This window comes from Quercus robur, chromosome 3 (genome assembly GCF_932294415.1).
Source record: "Quercus robur chromosome 3, dhQueRobu3.1, whole genome shotgun sequence".
NCBI lineage: Eukaryota > Viridiplantae > Streptophyta > Magnoliopsida > Fagales > Fagaceae > Quercus > Quercus robur.
Window position 1 is genome coordinate 32,962,679 of NC_065536.1, and position 19,287 is coordinate 32,981,965.

The 19,287-nt window shown below is 36.3% G+C and overlaps 2 protein-coding genes and 1 pseudogene across 2 annotated transcripts; 2 read left to right on the plus strand and 1 right to left on the minus strand.

The window, feature by feature from the left end:
- The first annotated feature begins 1,281 nt into the window (after positions 1-1,281).
- Positions 1,282-9,828, plus strand: LOC126719542 (uncharacterized protein At4g15970). Its single transcript, XM_050422078.1, is given in 6 exon segments — positions 1,282-1,324; positions 1,741-1,808; positions 2,689-2,741; positions 2,743-3,052; positions 8,566-9,047; positions 9,181-9,828. Coding segments are annotated over 6 exon segments (1,035 nt in total). The 3' UTR covers positions 9,260-9,828.
- A 299-nt stretch (positions 9,829-10,127) lies between these two features.
- On the plus strand, positions 10,128-10,232 carry LOC126720106 (U6atac minor spliceosomal RNA; annotated as a pseudogene).
- Positions 10,233-13,884: 3,652 nt separating this feature from the next.
- LOC126717833 (D-amino-acid transaminase, chloroplastic-like) lies at positions 13,885-17,385 on the minus strand. The gene is made up of 5 exons (XM_050419753.1): positions 16,914-17,385; positions 16,731-16,792; positions 15,575-15,750; positions 14,744-15,417; positions 13,885-14,557 (listed from the first exon to the last, which is right to left on the minus strand). The coding sequence occupies exons 1-5, from the start codon at positions 16,951-16,953 to the stop codon at positions 14,460-14,462; spliced, it is 1,050 nt and encodes a 349-aa protein (XP_050275710.1). The 5' UTR covers positions 16,954-17,385; the 3' UTR covers positions 13,885-14,459.
- Between the last annotated feature and the right edge of the window lie 1,902 nt (positions 17,386-19,287).

Here is a 19,287-nt window from a genome sequence, read left to right on the forward strand (position 1 = left end):
AGCATTTTGCAAATAATGATGTTACCTGGGTGATAGATTCGGAAACTTTGCAGTTACCACCATATTATTCCTACAAAGGAATTGTTTCTTACCTAAAAAGCAAAAGACTCTAGTATTGTTAGATGGATTTTTTTTTTTTTTTGTCAGTTGAAAATTGTGGGAATCAGTGAGGTTTGTGTTAAAAACAATGTTGGTTAAACAGTGACTTTGAAGCATGCGCAACATGTTTCGAATTTACACTTTTATTTGTGTTCTATACATGGTATGGATCAGGAGGGTTAGTACAATTACTTTGTTGACCGAAGGTGAAAACTTACTTAAGGATTCTTTGTTCTTGTGAAAAAAAAATACTCATTGTGGTATGTACAAGACTCATGTGTAGGCTTGCAACAAAGTGTGTTTAATATGGTAAAAGATTTTGAGAAGATTCTATAGCCTAAAGTAGGATTTACTGGTGTTGCTACCAAGAGAGATTTTTTTTTTGTTAATGCTGAGGGAGAGATGTGTGGAGAAGAATATGGTATGTTTAGTTAGTGGCAGTTGGCAGTGACGATGTAACGTGTGGAGAAGAATATGGTATGTTTAGTTAGTGGCAGTTGGCAGTGACGATGTGACATGTGCGGAGAAGAATATGGTATGTTTAGTTAGTGGCAGTTCACAGTGACGATGTGACATGTGACATGTTTCGGCCGTATGACCATATCGGGTCGTATTGGCTGGCGACCGAAACGGACCGAAACAGCCGAAACAGGCCTTGAATCTAGCTGGAACAGCCGAAATTCCCACCTCAGAGGCATAGTAATGTGTTTCTTGCCTTCTTTGTTTGTTATGTGAATTAAGGCATAGTAATGTGTTTTTTAAGAATATTTTAATAGTAAAAATATATAGAAAATATAAATAAAAATATTTTTAATAATTTTTTAATCGCCGAATCCCGCCGCACCCGCACCCGCACCCGCACCCGCACCCGCACCCGCACCCGAGTCCCGAAACACACCCGTGCTTCATAGATATAGAGGGTTTATTAAATAAAGTCAGGCTTTGAGTATATTTTGTCTTTTTAGTGAAGGGGAGCCACAGAGTTTGATTAAAGCTATAAAGGATAAGAAGATTATTCGGTTGAGAAAGAAAGGTATAGACTTTGATGAGGTTTTTACAATTTTTTTTGGAGATAATCAAACGCTTGAGATTTATAGGATGTCGATTGGCACTGACTCCAAATTAGGGGTTGTGGTATGGTTCTCCTACCTAATGGGCTGGAGAGAGATTTATTAGGCTGGCATGGATCCAAGCCATGAGGAATTGAAAATTGGTATTAAGACAAGTGGGTTGGCAATGACAAGACAGGTAGAAAAGTAAGAAACCAATTAAAAGTTGGTTTCTTGTAGGCAAGGGTAAGAAAACCGTACATATTTGTATTAGCCTCAGTGGGGGCAGTAGAGTGACTTTGATGTGAAAAACCAAAAGAAAAAGAATAAGGTTTTACACTTAAGAGAAAAAGGATGAAAGAAGAAAGGAAGGAAGTTTGGTTTTTTTATTTTGGGTGTGTGGAGTGCATTGTGAAGCTTGGTTAAGTTATTGCACTGCATTATATGATTTGTTCGAGCACGGTGACTTTTTTGAATTCATAGTTTGCTGAGATTTTGTGTTGTAATTCTTAGATTATATATATATATATTTCCCCATTATTGGTATGGATCTATAAATTTGAGAAGATTAACATATTTTCTTGTGGTGCAGTTATTCGGAATTATCTCCGGTTTTATCCTTCAAGTGGAAAGGGTTTTACTGTAAATGTTGATATTTTCGTACGTAGTTGATTTTCTTTGTGATTGGATGGTGTTCTTGGCTTGTGAATTTTTATTAGAATACTGTTTGGGATTGGTTAAAATTGTTAGTTGGATTTTTTAAATACACATAAGACTAGGTTGTGGCCCAAGAAATTTCTATGGTGGTAGAGCTCCCACAACCCATGCTAGTATATTGGAAGATATACCCACTGCTTGAACCAACTTTTCTGTTAGTGTGCTTCATACAATTGTAAATGGGTGCAATTTATATTTTGAAAGGGGAATTCTAACCATAACCTGTTTGCTTTACTAAATATTTATATAAAGTTTTTTTTGATAGGTAAAGGTTTATTAAATGCAAGAAATATTTATTTAAAATTACTCAAGGTTATTGAACTATTTACTGAAAGATCTTATTTTGTTCAGTAACAATTAGTAGTTACTGATAATGATACTTTTTGAATTTTTTTAGTTTCACGTACTGATGAATAAAAATAGCTTGACCAGGCTGCAGTCCTAGAAAATCCCATTTTAAAAAGGTTTTTCTTTCTTTTATCTTGTTCAAGTTTTGGTACAACCACTGGGCATTCTCATCAACTCCATCATCTTATGCTTCATAGTGAATTTATTTCCATTATTTTCTTGTATACTTCCTTTGCACTTGGGTTGCACCCCCCCCTTCCCCTTTTTAGCTTTATTAATGAATCATTTACTAACAAAAAAAGTGCCTATAAAAAAAAGTGAATTTATCCCCAATAATATATAGTAATGTCAATGAATACATGCTAAGGGCATCAAATTAGTCCCAATTCTTCTCTTGTGGTTATGTGTTTAAAAGTGTTTCTCTGTAGAAAAATTTGTTGAATAATTTTTTTCTTTTATGTTGAAACTGTTGTAGGTTAGTGATGAAGCTAGGCTTGAAAAGGTTTTGAAGGATGCTGCCATGAAAGACGACTGTTATTTTAACAACTTTAAATGACGCATGGGCAGCTCCAAATTCTGTGATTGATCTCTTCCTAGAGAGCTTTAGAATTGGGGATCGCACCCATAGGCTTTTGAACCATTTGGTGATTGTTGCCCTGGATCAAAAGGCTTTTGCACGTTGTCTGGTTATACATACCCATTGCTTTTCTCTTGTCACTGAAGGAGTAGATTTTCATCAGGAGGCATATTTTATGACCCCTGATTACTTGAAGATGATGTGGAGAAGGATTGATTTCCTGCGTTCTGTTCTTGAGATGGGATACAATTTTGTTTTCACGGTAATCTCTTTCCTCTAACCTATGCACACTCACAAGTGCACAAGCACTCATGCTCAAAATTAATTCTACCAATTTGTAAAACCTTCTTTGAGTCTGTTCCTTTTGCTCCTTGTGATTGTTTTTCTTTGAGATTGATCATTACTGAATGTAACTTTCCTTTTATGTAAGGGGTGGAGCTAGGATTTTCAAAATGTGGGGCCCAAAATAGGGAGATGAGTGTGTGTAGACTTGTAAGTGCCATGCTCAAGTCATGTAAGTGACTATCTTATAGGTTGACCAAGTGTATATCCTCATCACTTTAACAACATAATCAATTGGCATTTGAAAATAGAAAGAAAAGCTTTAGATATTGAAGAAGTGAAGAGTTGAGTACACCTGTGTATTTCATTTGACTGGGGAGGTGGGTTTAGATAGTGAAGTGGAGAGTTTTTTGCAGAATTGACAAGGAGCATATATTGAAAATTACATTTTGGCTTTTGATATTGAAGAAGTGAAGAGTTGAGTACATTTGTGTAATTTGCTTGGCTGGGGAGGTGAAAGGTTGAGATAGTGAAGTGGAGAGTTTACTACATTTACATTTGGTTTGATAGGGGTAGATGTTGGGTAGTGTAAGATTTAATGCTGGGAATTATCTAGTGGATTTACCATTGGATGGGGCTGCTTTCACCTAGTTTAGAGATGTTGAGCTGCAAGCTATGTCCCGTATAGACAGGATTCTAGTCTCTGTGGATTGGGTGGATCATTTCGGGATTGTGTCTCAAAGGGTTCTCCCTTGTGTTATTTCCGATCATTGTCCACTCTTGGTGGAAGCTGGTGGAGTGGATAGGGGTCGCTGTGCTTTTAAGTTTGAGAATATGTGGCTTGGAGTTGAGGTTTTTGTCGAGAGAGTTAAACAATGGTGGGAGGGGTATAGCTTTTTGGGCTCCCCAAGTTTCATTCTAGGTAAAAAATTAAAGGCTCTGAAAGAAGATCTTAAGAAGTGGAATAAGGAGGAATTTGGAGATTTGGCATTTAGGAAGAAGTGTTTGCTGTTTGAATTAATGGGTCTAGATGCTAAGGAAGAATTGTTGGGCCTCTCTAATGAGGAAGAATCCCGCTAAACTCAGGTTAAAGGTGATATTGCAGCTTTAGCCGCTTTAGAAGAGACTTTTTGGAGACAAAAGTCTCATGCTTTGTATGTGAAGGAGGGAGATAACAACACTTGGTTCTTTCATAGACTAGCGAACTCTCATAGAAGAGCTAATCACATTAGAAGCATCAAGGTAGATGGTGTCTTATATGAGGATGGACCTACTATACAATCTCAGGTGGTTTAGTTCTATCAAAATCTCTACACAGAGACAGATATGTGGCGTCTAACTGTGGATGGATTGGATTTTGCTTGCATTGGAGAGGATGCTTTGTTAGGGAAATGGTTATGGAGGTTTGGGCGAGAAGGCACTCATCTTTGGAGGAGGGTTATTGCATCTAAATATGGAGAGGGTCAAGGGGGGTGGACTACTAAAATATGTAGAAGGGCCCACGGATGTGGTCCATGGCGGGGTATTCATGATGGTTGGGAGAGGTTCTCCAACCATGTGGCCTTAGTGGTGGGCGATGGCACTCGTATTCTTTTTTGGCATGATAAGTGGGTTGGAGATAACTCACTTAAAAGGCTTTATCCTCAGTTGTATGTGTGTTCTAATGACAAGGAAGCTTGCATTTCTGATGTATTATGCTATCAGGAGGGACTGGAGGGTGGTAATGATAGAATCTGGAATTTGAGATTTCATAGGGATTTTCATGAAAGGGAATTAGGGGCTGCCTGCTCTTTCCTTGAGTTCATTCAATCTCGGATCCCTAGGGGTGGGGTGAGTGACACTTCTCACTGATGTCTCAAAGGGAATGACAAGTTTGAAACCCGGTCCTATTACAATATCATTAGGGGTGTAGCTGCCTCCAATTTTCCGTGGAAGGGTGTTTGGAAAGCTAAGATCCCTAGGAGGGTGGCATTTTTTGTGTGGACAGCGGTTCATGGGCAGATCCTTACATTGGATAATCTTATGCTTAGGGGGCGCATTTTGGTGAATAGGTGTTGTGTGTGCCATCAGAATGAGGAAACTGTGGATTATCTTCTCCTCCATTGTCCGGTAGCTCACTCTCTGTGGGTTATATGCTTCAGATCTTTGGGACACAACGGGTCATGCCAGGCTCTGTGGAAAGCTTGGTGTATTGTTGGAGTTTTGGGTTGGGAAAATTTAATTCAAACATATGGAATATGGTTCCTAGCTGTTTGATGTGGATTGTTTGGACGGGAAGAAATCGATGCTTTTTTGAGGATATTGAGAAATCCTTGGTTCAATTACAAGCTCTATGCCAGAAGACCTTATTGGATTGGTCTAGGTGTTGGGGCTTCTCGGATTGCTCCACTATCTTCAAGTTTATTTCTTCTCTTAGTATTGCTCTCTAAGTTTGTTCTTGTTGTTTGTTGCTGTTTGTTTGTTTGTTGCTTTTCCTTGTGTTCATCATCATGAACACCTTGTATTGGCTTACATTTGTTTTCAGTTTGTTTTAATAATATTCTTATTACCTATCAAAAAAAAGATTTAATGCTGGGTTTCTTGGGCCAAAGATAGAAAGGAGGTGTTTGACGAATGGATGTACTAAAATTTTTCAACCAACAAAAATAGAGTGATATACTTTCAATGAGGGATTAGAGTAATTCCTCAATTGGACAAACTTATTTCCAACTCCCAGAATGCATTTGTAGGGGGAAGACAGATTCTGGATTCTGTTCTTATAGCAAATGAATGTTTGGATAGTAGATTGAAGAGTGGTATTCCGGGTGTGATCATTAAGTTGGATATAGAGAAGGCTTATGATCATGTAAATTGGAATGCTTTGTTTTACTTAATGGAGAGGATGGGTTTTGGGGAGAAATGGGGGAGGTGGATGAAGGCTTGTATCACTTCAGTTCGTTTCTCAGTGCTTATTAATGGATCCCCGGCTGGCTTTTTTGGTAGCTCTCGTGGTCTTCGTCAAGGAGATCCTTTATCTCCTCTTTTGTTCTTGTTGGTGATGGAAGTGTTGAGCAGGTTATTGAGGAGGACAGAAGAGGGTGACTTTCTTAGGGGGTTTCAAGCAAGCCCCAATGCAAGAGGAGGTTTGCATATCTTTCATCTATTGTTTGCTGATGATACTATTATTTTCTGTGACGCGTCAAGGGAACAATTATTATATATAAGGATGGTGTTGATCTTTTTTGAAGCTATTACAGGCTTAAAAGTAAATGTTGGCAAGAGTGAAGTTGTGCCAGTTGGTGAGGTTGGGAATTTGGGTGCTTTGGCTCGCATTCTATGTTGTAAGGTTGGGCGTCTGCCTATGTCTTATTTGGGAATGCCTCTTGGGGCTCATTTTAAGGATGCTTCGATCTGGAATCCTATTTTAGAGAGGGTGGAGAAAAAGCTTGCTGGTTGGAAGAGGTTGTATTTGTCAAAAGGAGGTAGGCTTACTTTATTGAAGAGTACTTTGTCGAGTCTCCCAACTTATTATCTATCGCTGTTTACAATTCCGCAACACATAGCAAATCGATTGGAGAGGATTCAGAGGAATTTCCTGTGGGGGAGTTCTGATGATGTTTTTAGATATCCGCTTGTTGCTTGGGATAAGGTTGTTTGGTCGGTGGAGATAGGGGGTTTGGGGATTCGGAAGATTGGGCTTTTCAATCAAGCTCTACTTGGGAAATGGCTTTGGCGATTTGGGAAGGAAGTTACTCATTTATGGCGTCAGGTAATAGCCACCAAATATGGAGAGGATAGTGGAGGTTGGTGCACTAGACTTGTGAGAGGGACTCATGGTTGTGGGTTATGGAAGAATATCAAGAAAGGTGCAGGCAATTTTTTTAGTCATGTGGTGTATGAAGCAGGAGAGGGCAATCGTATTCGGTTTTGGCACGACTCTTGGAGCGGTCCTACTCCTTTGAAGGAATTATACCCGGAATTGTTTGCATGTGCTGTGGTTAAGGAAGCTCTGATTTCTGACATGTTAATCTTTGCACCAGATGGGGGAGGTAGGAGTTGGAACTTCCGTTTCCGTTGTAATTTTAATGAAGGGGAGTTGAGGAGATTTTATTCTTTCTATGGGCATGTTTCTGCCAGGATTCCTAGTGGGGAGGGGGAGGACATTTTGATCTGGCAATTGAATCGTAATGGTGTTTTTGATGTGCGATCCTTTTATATTGCTTTATTGAAAGCCCCTTCTGTTTCTTTCCCTTGGCAGAGCATTTGGTGTGTAAAGGTACCTAAAAGGGTCTCTTTCTTTTTATGGACTGCTGCTAGGGGTGGGATTCTTACTATTGATAATCTAGTTAAGAAGACCTTGCCCCTTGTCAACTGGTGTTGTTTATGTAGGTGTGATGAGGAGACTGTGGATCACCTTTTGATCCATTGTAAGTTTGCATCTGCTTTGTGGAGTGAGGTCCTTAGTATGTTTGGGGTTCAGTGGGTGATGCCGGACACTATTGTTTCTCTTCTTTTTGCTTGGAGGAATTGGTTGGGAACTTACTCTTCAAAGGTTTGGAATTTGGTACCGGCTTGCCTCATGTGGTTAGTATGGAAGGAACGCAATACCCGAACTTTTGAGGACGTTGAGAGTTCTATAGATAAGTTGAAGACCTTGCTTGTTAGGACTTTGTTTGAGTGGTCTCGTATTTGGGGGCTTACGCATTGTAGTGCCTTGTCTGATTTCCGTAACTCTATTAGTCTTTCCTTATGATTTGACTGTATCTGTTTCAAGGGCAGTGTGTTTACAATCGTAAACACATTGTTCTTTTTCATCAATAAAACTCTTATTATCTATCAAAAAAAAAAAAAAATGTAAACCTGATGTGCATTTACATTATGCATAAAAAACCTTTAGCTGTTCTGTGTATGATTTGCTTGAATGAGCATTTTGAAGAAACCTCTACCCAGTTATTGTTATAAAAATAACAAGATTCTTGAGTTCAATTTACCACATTCGTTCTTAGATAACTTCAATTTGATTAAAACGAAAATAAAAAGAGGAAAAAAGAGCTGGAAACTGTTCCTATTGAAATTGTGAAAAATATAATATCAACCCTTTTGACTAGAACTTTTGCCAAAACTCACTGTAGCTTGAGGTCTGTAAGAGGGACTGAAAATGAAATTTTGAAGTTTGTAGAGAAACAATTCAAAGCATTATAAAACACACTCTTTAGTTCAACTATTAAACTAGGAAAATTGAGAAATTGTGACACACTTGATAAGAAATGTCAGATTAGATGTACTCCAAAGGTTTCTTCAGTGGTATTTAGAATGAGCAACTTCCAAGGTATTTCTATTTTATGGATCACATTACAACTGTTAGGTAGTATGATAATGTTGATGGCTTAACATTTTATCATTACTATTAGCTGTAGCCTTTATTATGTCTGTATCTCGTGTTATGTTTCCTATCCAATTCAGAAAAGTTCTTCATATTCAGTGGCTTTTTTTTTTTTTTTTTTTCATTTCCAGGATGCTGATATCATGTGGTTCAGGGACCCATTTCCACGGTTTTATTTGGATGCAGATTTCCAGATAGCATGTGATTATTTTGTAGGTGATTCTGATGATGTACAGAATAGACCCAATGGAGGGTTTAACTATGTAAAGTCAAATAACCGGTCAATAGAATTCTACAAATTTTGGTACTCTTCGCATGAAACTTATCCTGGATACCATGATCAAGATGTCCTTAATATAATCAAGTTTCATCCATTCATCATGGAAATTGGTCTAAAGATGAAATTCTTGGACACTGCTTACTTTGGTGGGTTCTGTGAACCTAGCAAAGATTTGAATCAAGTTTGTACAATGCATGCAAATTGTTGTTATGGTCTGAATAGCAAGGTTAATGATCTCAGAATTATGCTTCAAGATTGGAAGCAATTTTTGTCTTTGCCACCAAGTTTGAAAAGATTGTCAATTTTATCCTGGAGGGTTCCACAAAATTGCAGGTACAAAGAACATTTATTCCTTGCTGTGTTGATTTCATTACAAAATTAGTGCTGAAGATATTATGCATTTTCAGTTACTGTATGAAACCTTTATTTTTATATGGATTATTAATCTGTGCAACTTTCTTTTCAGTCTTGATTCTCTCAAGCATTATGATTCCCGGGCCCCGGCCCCGGCCCCAGAGAAGGATGCTCAAGGATTGCCAGAGTGACTTGACTTGTATATATATTTTCCTGAAAAACCTTACCTTGAATGTGAATTTGTGAACATATCTGATGTCAATGTATCTCGGCGACGTTTCTTGTACATGTACGGCTGGGTCAATTGACCTTGCATTTCTCCACCCCCAAGTAAGAGGAATTTGGGAAATAGGTGCATGCCACACATCTGAAGAAATGTCTTTTTGGAAGAGATGCCAGGAACCAGGAAGGAAAGTGCTACGCCAAAACTACTGGTCTGTTGTGGTTGTGAGAATTTGAACCTAGTGGAAGTTTCTCTTCACAGTGGTAGGACAAGCTTTGTTCCACAATGGTTGCACAGGAAGATCTTTTGGACTATTTCCACTTCAATGGGAGACCTTTGGTAATAAATATTTCATCATGCGTGTATGCCATAAGAGCATTTCACTTCCCATTCTTCAAATCATTTCTTAGCCAAACTGTATCTAGTTACTCGTCATCAGTTTTTGTAAAATTGCTACACCATGCGCTGTGGAGATGAGTTACTGTAGCATTTTTCATTTGGTGTTTATTTATAAATTCTAAGAACGCTGTCTGATTACATGAGATTTGATCTGATTACTGAAGAAGTAAAGGCATAGGATAGGGAGTGGAATGGAAGGAAAAGAAGAGGAGCTTTGATCTGATGGACGAGGAGGTGTAGGTGTGGACTGGAGGGGGTCAAGAGATCTAATTGCCAGTGTGATGTCTCAACTCCGCATTGTGACGCCAATGGATCTATTGCTATTGTCATTATCGTGATTCGTGACCCCAGAGTAGATCATTATCTACTATGGTGACCCTTGCATTGTACTTTGCCGAAACAACGTTGCTTTCCCATTCTTAGTCGATCATAACGTCATCTATTTTGAAAGGAGAGATGGTTGGCATCTCCCCTAACAGGGACAGGAACAGCCTTCAAGCTTTACCTGTTACCTAAACATCCGGATAAGGTAATTTATTTATGAAGGAGCAAACAAAACAAAAAAAAAGTATTGTGTTATATTTTTTGTGCCGGCTATGATTTTGGTGACTCGAGTTGATGCCGTTGGGCAGTGAGCAGACCAAAAGGGGAAGGTAGGGGAGGTTGGTGTTGTAAGTACGGTGATTTAAATGAGGCCTCATTTGGTAAGGCTGTTTAAACAACGAAAATTGTTGTTTAAATACCACAACACGTATTTCTATACATTTTTTCATCTATATGTATCTTTACAAAACTTAAACAATGTTACTAAAAATCTCTTATCAAAAGTGTGGAAGTATTGGGTGGTATGTAAAGGTAGTTGGGTACTGAAAATGGAGTAAAAAATAATTGAGAATGATTTGAATGGAGATAGGGAGTGGGATATGTATAGTGTATTTTAAAAGTAGGTAGCTAAATTAGAAAGAGAGTTTTTATTTCAAATTTTGGCTCATTCTTATTATTATTATTTTTTAAAAATGGGATATGAATGCTCTAAAAGACCTGCATATTGGCATGTCCATGCTTTACACCCCATGTGTATACACGAATGGTTGTGTATGGGGGTATGGCAAAACCTATGAACCGTGCATGTGCATTCTAACCAGTACAGTACACATATAAGGAGAAGGAGATAAACATAATTTAAAAAAAAAAAAAAAACCTATTAGATAAGTAAATAACACGTAAATAAGTAAACCCATTCGTATAAGTATCAAACTTAAAAAGAAAAAAGAAAAAAAAAAAAAAAAAGAAACAGAGAAAGAAAGAGTCAAAAGCCCAAAAGACAAAGAACCTAAAACCTACAGAGAGAGAAATGGCGGAGCGAGAGAGAAGGAGCTTTGGGGTCGCCGGATGTCGAAGGGGGTTCGGTTGTCACTGATCTACTCCAAAAAGGCACACTTCACAGATAAAATCAGAGAACTAAGGGAAAGAGAGAGGTGTTAGTCCAAATCCTGCTCTCTCTCTCTCTCTCTCTCTCTCTCTCTCTCTCTCTCTCTCTCTCTCTCTCTCTTATTTTTAAGTTTTGCCGTGTCTGGGAGATTTCGGCGTGTCATAACCGTGTCTGTGACATACCCAGATTTTTTTCAAAAAAGAAAAAAAGAAAAAGGAAAACACTCGTCAGGTATAGATTTTAGGGGTGTCTTACTAGTACCCGTGTCGGATACGTGTCGAACACAAGTACTTGGCCAAAATCGCCGTGTCCGTGCAACATAGTCTAGATGTATATGATATTGGAAAATTAGTATAACATAACACATATGCACTACATAGAATCTAAAAATTATTTGGAGAAAAATTTTCATACTATGCATGAATTGCAACAATTTTGAATAGTAATAGTTTTGCATATCTTATATTGCAGACATTACAACTCAAAGTGTAGGTTATATATCGACCACGTTTAATTAATTCAATTACTCAAGTTGATTAATTAGTCAAATTACATGCAAATTAGATTTAGGCACAATCAAATCACCAAACTAAATAGAGTACAATGGAAAATAAGTTTGATCACTATGGGGAAAGATCCTTTTAGGCAAAATACCACCGGTTGAATTTTAGGTCACCACTCACAAAAAATCCACTAACAAGAAAAAATAGTTACAAGTATAAGGAATCTTACCCTACATGCCTATCCTGAAATACCTACCTACAATAGAACGTATTAAGCTATGTTAGTCTCAACTCTAATTCTCAATTAAACTTGATCGTATAGAAAACTTCTCATTTGCATGAATCTCCCTATCCATGACTAACTCCACAACAATTTTTTTTTGGGTAACTTTGTAGAGTTCTTCAATCCGCGCTTGGATTGTAGAAGACTTTTCATTTGCATAAATCTCCCTATCCATGAATGACTCTACAACAAACCTTTTTATTTTTTATTTTATTTTATTTATTTTATTGTTGTGGCTTTGTAGAGTTTTTCAATTCATGCTTGGATGAATTAGAAGTAGCTTGGCACAAAACTCTAGGTACACAAATATTGCAGCAACTCTTGTTATGCGTGAGTCTCTCTGTCTCTATCGATAGCTATAAAATATCTCTTTTATGTACTATAGAACTCTAGTACACAAATCCCTAGGAAGCTAAGTTATTATAGGTTGAAAACTGAATTGTATATTCAAATTACCTAAGGCTAGATAGATGGAAAGGTGTCAAGCAAGAGTCAAGGTTTATTAACTCACGATAGATCGACAGGTATCGAGAAAATATCGAGACCTACAATTTCATCTTTTCTTGAACAGTTTTTTTAGTAGCTTTGTGTGTTCAATAATACCACTTATTATAACCTCATAGTCTTCTTAAACACATTAAAAACTAACACTCAATTACATATAAAGTTGTTTTATCTATAAGATATGACAACCACATAAAATATTACCCTTACACAACGATCAAACTATTTAATTCAGATGCACTGATTGAATATACATGAAAAAGAGAAGATGAATAAGCTTTTTATCTCAATTATGAGACTAATTTTTCTATCTCCACAACTCCACTAAGAGATTTCTCAGAAAAGGACAAATTGTTGACAATCACCTCCCCCTCTTAAATTCTTAAAACCTTTTTTTTTTTTTTTTTTTCCTTTTTTAATTGTCATTGTCCATGTTGGCCACCATGATCACCCCATCCCACCCCACAGCCGCCCCACTTTATCTTCTTCTTTTATTATATATATATTTTGGATATTTTGATAATTGGGGAGGGAGGGTTTGAACTTTAAATATATCAATTGGAAACACAAAGATATTTTAACTTTATCTTCTCAAAAATTCAATTAGTTCAAAAAGGCTTTGAAAAAAAGTATAGTAAGTTAGTCTATAACTTGTAACCCTCCTCTAAATGAAGACTTTTTAAAAATAAAACATTTAAAAAAAAAAATTTCTACACTTCTTGGTATTTTAGGTAGCTATGATCCTTTAGGGAAAATAATATCTTTTCTTAATCAACAAAAAATTAAGGGCAAACCAAAAGAAAAAAGAAAAAAAAAATTATTTAAGCAAGATTACTCTTTATTTATATTTTAAATTAGTTTCTTGCCTTATATGTGTGTTTGCACATGCACGTTTCCAAAGCACTTGTATCTTATTACTCTTCTTATTTATCTACTACAACCACAACATTTAAAACTTTAAATCCTAAATAATATCTAAATTAGACTTTGGGATAAAAATAAAACATGATTTTCTAAAGGACTATTTGACTTTGTACATTGAAAGAAATTACTTCAAAATTTCATGCAGAAACAACATACATTGTTTTCATAATTTAAAAGAACATCAAATTCAAATTTGGTAAATGTTGATTTAGAATGTATAAAGAAGCAAAAATTTTGTGTATTTTATTTTATTAATATTTTGTTGACATTGAATGGATACTAGTTTTATTTTTCATGGTATACTTTATCTTCAATTTTATCATATTTTTTATTCTTGAATTCTAAATTTCTTTAATTTATGTCATCCCCCCTACCCCTTAGGTTCAGAACGAACTTGTCACCAGCTGATTAAAATGCTGATACTAACTTTTCAGCTGGCTAGAAACTAGAAACACAATGTAATGCTTACCAGCTGAATATCAATGTGTGTTACTTCTCATCACGAAGCCTGTTACAACAAAACTGATTATATAATAGCAGAATTAATAAAAATAAATTAAGCTTGCTAAAAACAAATTTCTGAATATATCACTTCTCTCTAGTTTGCACCACAACAACGTTGAAGTGTCAACTTAGAAGATATAAGTTTAAAAGAAAATTACAGGATATCTACAAGAGTTCAAGTACCCGGGAGCAAGCCATAATTATAGAAGGAAATCACTAAATTCCTTAGCAAGCAAGCAACAAGTAAAACTTTCTTTTAAAAGACTTTTACATGTCGAATTCCAAGTATTTTATAAAGCTTTTTTTTTATTAAAAAAAAATCCATCTTAGTTTTACATTTGTTTCTACAATGACACTTAATTCTGGGAACTCTTTATATGAAATCTACTCCGTCCCCTTGATAATTGCTTCCCATTGTCATTTCCAAGAAGGCAAAGATGCCTAATCCAGTGTTTTATTCAAGACTTCTTCACATTTTATACAGAAAACCAACCCTTATTTTTTTTAAAGGCAGATATGAAGAATGCCTTTGCTAAAACATGCAACAACAAGAATAATGAGCACAAGATGAAACCACTCTTTCAGTTCAGCCTCTGTAATTTGATATACTTGGGTTTGACTACACGTAAGGAACAGGTATCCTCTGTACTTCAGGTCCAGCTGCCATATCATCCCAAAGCAGATCCGAGAGTGCCATTGTTAATTCTCCCACTTTCCCTGTAAGAAAATAACAAATATAAAAGTCCTTAGACTACAATTTTTTTATATACCATGTATCATATTATACAAGAAAATTCAGTAGAAGGGGGGGGGGGGGGGGGGGGTGGTGTTCCTTGAATGATCTCTAGTAGCAAGAATCCAAAATGCATCTATTCTATGAATGGCAAAGAGGATAAATCTTACCATCTCCAATGGGTTGTTCATCCCAACTGATGATTGGCAATACAGGTAGCGTGCTTCCTACAAACATCATTTCAGCAGCACCTTTTGCTTCCTCCACAGTTAAATTTGTATTTTTCACATCTTTTAGACGTCCCTGCTCGACCAACTTGGATGCAAGTTCAAGAAGCCTTTTTGCAGTGCACCCACTGAGGATCTTATCAAACGAAGGCAAGAGAAGCTCCTTATCATGGTTGATAAAAGCAACATTTACATTTGGGCCTTCAGCAATATAACCTTCCTCATCAACCCAAATAGAAGCAAATGCTCCCTTCTCCTCAGCTTCCATCTGTGAAAGGACATTAGGGAGGTAGTTTACATTCTTCATTGTTGCAAATTGAGGTGCCTTCATGGGGACAGTGGATGTCACCACTTTCACCCCTTCTTTGCACTGAGAAAAGTCTTCATCTATGACTACAGCATAGAATGCGGATGTTGGGCATCCTGCAGGTGAAAGCAAGAAATCTCCAGGACCTGCACTTAACCAGTACCTCAGAGTTCCTTTCTTGCACTGAGATGCTGCACTCAGCTGCACAAGAATGCTTCGAAGAGCTGACCGAGGAAAGGGAGATGAAATCCTTGCATCTGAAGCCGATCTGAGGAAACGGTCCAAGTGAGCATCCAGCTCATAGAGGTATCTGCAGGAATCAAAATAATCAATAATTACGGCTCTGACTGTACTCGAATGTGATAAGAGAAAACGATGGTTTACAGAGAGGCCTAGGATTGCATTAGACTAAGAACTTAACAGAGATGTGTCAATAGAAATGTCAAATAGAACTACATCATGCTTACCCATTTAATATGATAGCTGTGTCAAACACACCATGACCTCGATGAACCATGTGATCATCAATTGGAATTACCATCATGGCTGGATCAAGAATAATTCCTCCATATGTGCTGGAATACATTGCTGGATATGGTTGCTTTTTCACTGAACTCCACTTCTCATGCAGCTTTTCAAGCAACTGATTCAGTATGTGACAAATAAAAAGTTGAGAAACATTTCCAATAAACTGTTAATCTTTGGGAATGAAGTTGAATCTAGCGCTAGTTTCACCATGGTGAATACTTTTGGAACCAGAAAAACTGCATTCCCAACTTAAAATTAGATATTTAAAATTTCTAGAGAAAACCACACCAGTTGGGACAAAGGTTACAACCTCAAAATTCTGCTACATAACCAAAATTTACAATTGTTAAGCCACTACTAGTGAGAATATCATTTTTAATTCTCTAAATTAAAAAAAAAAAAAACCCTTTTTTCTAAACACTAGTAAAAATTATTTAGCTACAAATACACCTTCTCCCTTACAGAGCAACTATCCCATATACTAGATGTAGACTAGTACAATTTCTGCCTTCGCATATGCAGAATCTTATACATTGTCAGGACCCAAAATAGGTATTTATCATCGAAAAATATAGTATTCATCCAAATTAAAACTTTGATCTATATAGTCACATCCATTTTCACTCGCCTCAATTGTACATGAAGAGTTTTTTCTTTTTATGTCTAAAATAGAGATTCTTTTATTCGATCAATTACCAATGCCTATATATTCTCTTATTCCGCAGTTTTTGTATTTCAGCCAATTGAACCCATTAACAATTTATATATAACCACTAATCCTAGCAGATCATTAGGGAGGGCGAAAATGAGATTTATCATTTTATAAACATAAAACTATATGTTTATTTCTTTTTCTTTCCTTCTTTTATAAACTCCCAATTACTGAAACACACTATATATGAATAAATGTGGGAGTATTTTTTATCATTATCCTAAAATCATGCAAGATAATATTTTTGTGCTAGAAATGAATGAATTTAAAAGATTGACATCGAAATAATAATAATAATAATAAATAAAGAGCAGAAGCATTAAAATAAAAACCCCAGAAAAAGATAATAGTGTATAGTAGTATCAAGTGATGAAAATTCTCACCTCAGATGATGATGAGAACACATGAACTTTAAATCCACTGCCATTTCCAGCCTCCAATGAATCTTCACGACAAAAAAGACATAAAAGCAACACAAATCAGGCCTTGACTATAAGGGTTACCATAATCATACAAATCAGAAATTACCCACAAAAGAAGAAAACAAGAAGAGAATGAAAAAGTACCACCTGATTTCTGATCAGAATAAGAGCTACTGTTTTCCATGACTTCAAGCTTAGACAAAAATAACTCAGAGTGAGGAGGATGAGTTTGTGGGTATATAAGAGCAGAGCAGAGCAGGGAGTGAGAGATAATCAATGAGACAAAAAGATGAAATGTGTTGATTGGTTATTTGGGAAATAAAATAAAGTAGGGGTGTTTGGTAGAGTAGATTGGTTAACGTTGTTTGTAGTTTTTGGAAGTAAGTGTGAGTGAAAAAGTGTGTAAGGTTGATTAAAATGTGAAAATGTGAGATTGAGCTCGCCTATCAAATAGCCACTCAATATTTTATAAATTAGAAAATATGCAGCAATGTGAAGAGGATATATGCACTTGTTTTGTTTTGCATAGCCGGCTTGCAGTTTGTTTTGCAGTGCTTGGCACTCGGCAGAACAGAAGTCGAAAAACGTACACGACGATTGATTCGGTTACTGGCTTTTGTCTTTTGTTCTTTCTGCTTTCTGGTTATGAATATGCTAAAGGCACGTACTATTTTTACAGACAGCTTAACGTGGTGAAGGGTTATTATTAGTAAGTAGTTTGATTAAATAAGAACCAAGTATCAAATAAAAAATGTTATCTTTCTCAAAAATAAAAATAAAAAATGTTATAATTTGTTCATAGCATTATGGATTTGGTGATATGGTCGTGACCTGTACAATGCATTGAACCGAAGTTTCAGCCTATGGGTCACAATACTAGTGGCGAGTGCACGAAACACGCATCTTGTTTGTTAGGGAAAAATAAAATTAATCAATTGAGGCGTTGTATGCAACGATTCCCTCATAGCATGTGGCCCCCATAGCCATAGGTGCATGCCTATTCATTTACCAAAATTGTTTTTGTATTGACACATTACAAAATCAAGCAGTTGATCCAACACCTGGTCATTTTTGGTTGTTAGAAAAATTTTAAGTTACTTTTGACTTGAATTGGGCAAATCCCAATATTAGGAAGGCTGAAAACCAAGAGGGCAAAAGTGAAAAGATTATGCACTTCATCGAAAAGTAGAGTTCACAACCTTTTTAATCGCCCAAAAACACAAAAGCAAAGGTCTGAAACACCATCAAGAGGCTGCTTAAAGTTTACCCTACACGGGTTGAAACATGCAAAAAGAAGCTTGACATCAACAGTTTTTCTCTCTTAGAATTATAAAGACGTTCTGATATATATATATTTTGGACCATTGATTTGTATTAGATCTAAAAGTGAAAAAAAATACTCATAGTTATGTATTTATTGTTCCCTAGAAATTAGTAACTAAGTCATTAATTCTTCTTATTAAAAATAGGAAAATAAAAAACAGCATTAACTTTCTACTCTCTATCATCTTCATCTTCTCTCCCTCTCTCACATGGTCTTTTTCTCTCAAAAAAAGAAGGAAAAACAGCATGCTTCATAATTTTGATAGTAATGATCAAAGTAAACTTCTTTAAGAGTTTGAATATATATACATACACACACACACACACACACACACACACATATATATATATATATAGAGAGAGAGAGAGAGAGAGAGAGAGAGAGAGAGAGAGAGAGTTAAGTCCAAGTTACACCTAGTGTAACTCTAAGCAATGTTATACTACCCAATAACCTTTTTTTGAATTCATATTTTGGAAATCTTACCGTTAAATTACATATTCTATATGTTCTTAACATGTATACCAATTTTTATGCTAATTGGATATTATTTACTATTTCATCCATAAACTAATTTTTTATGCATTATTTTAAACTATAAAAACTTAAATTTTAACAATTGATTGATGATATGGCTATTGATATTTTGATCACTTTGAAATTTTCCAAGCACGGAGGATACACAAAGATAATGTAATCCAATGGTGGATTTGTGAAAATTGGCATCCTATTAAAAAATATCGAGTAGTGTAATATAACTTAGAGTTACACCAGGTGTAACTTGAACCCAACTCATATATATGTGTGTGTGCGTCTGTGTGTGTGTGTGTGTAAATGTAAATAATGAATATTGATAGGGATAAACCCTAAGGCAGACGGATCCAATCAACAGAGTTAGTCATAAGTGACGGTGCTGCCTAAAGAGACGGTCTAGATAGCCTAATAGTCAAAGAACTGTTAGAGGGAATCATGTCTCGGATAGAAAGGTAGAGAGACGAGCGGATTCTTTGAAGTAGATGGACTCAAGTAAGACGGACGAATTCTTTGTAGTGGACGGATTCCAATGAGATGGACGGAAGCAAGGGAGATGGGTAGTAAAGCCACGTGGCACCCACGTGGCCTAAGTGGTCTCTAAGAAACCTAATATGGAAATGTCTTGCATCTCACACTTAGAATCCCTACAAGGAAAAAAATCCC

What these genes read in the sequence shown, in the direction of transcription:
- LOC126717833 (XM_050419753.1), bottom strand. Translation starts at nt 16,953, where the DNA reads ATGGAAAACAGTAGCTCTTATTCTGATCAGAAATCAGGTG. An exon ending in TTCTGATCAGAAATCAGGTG is followed by an intron (nt 16,793 to 16,913) that starts GTACTTTTTCAT and finishes TTTGTCGTGAAG; the next exon opens with ATTCATTGGAGGCTGGAAAT. An exon ending in TGTTCTCATCATCATCTGAG is followed by an intron (nt 15,751 to 16,730) that starts GTGAGAATTTTC and finishes ATACTGAATCAG; the next exon opens with TTGCTTGAAAAGCTGCATGA.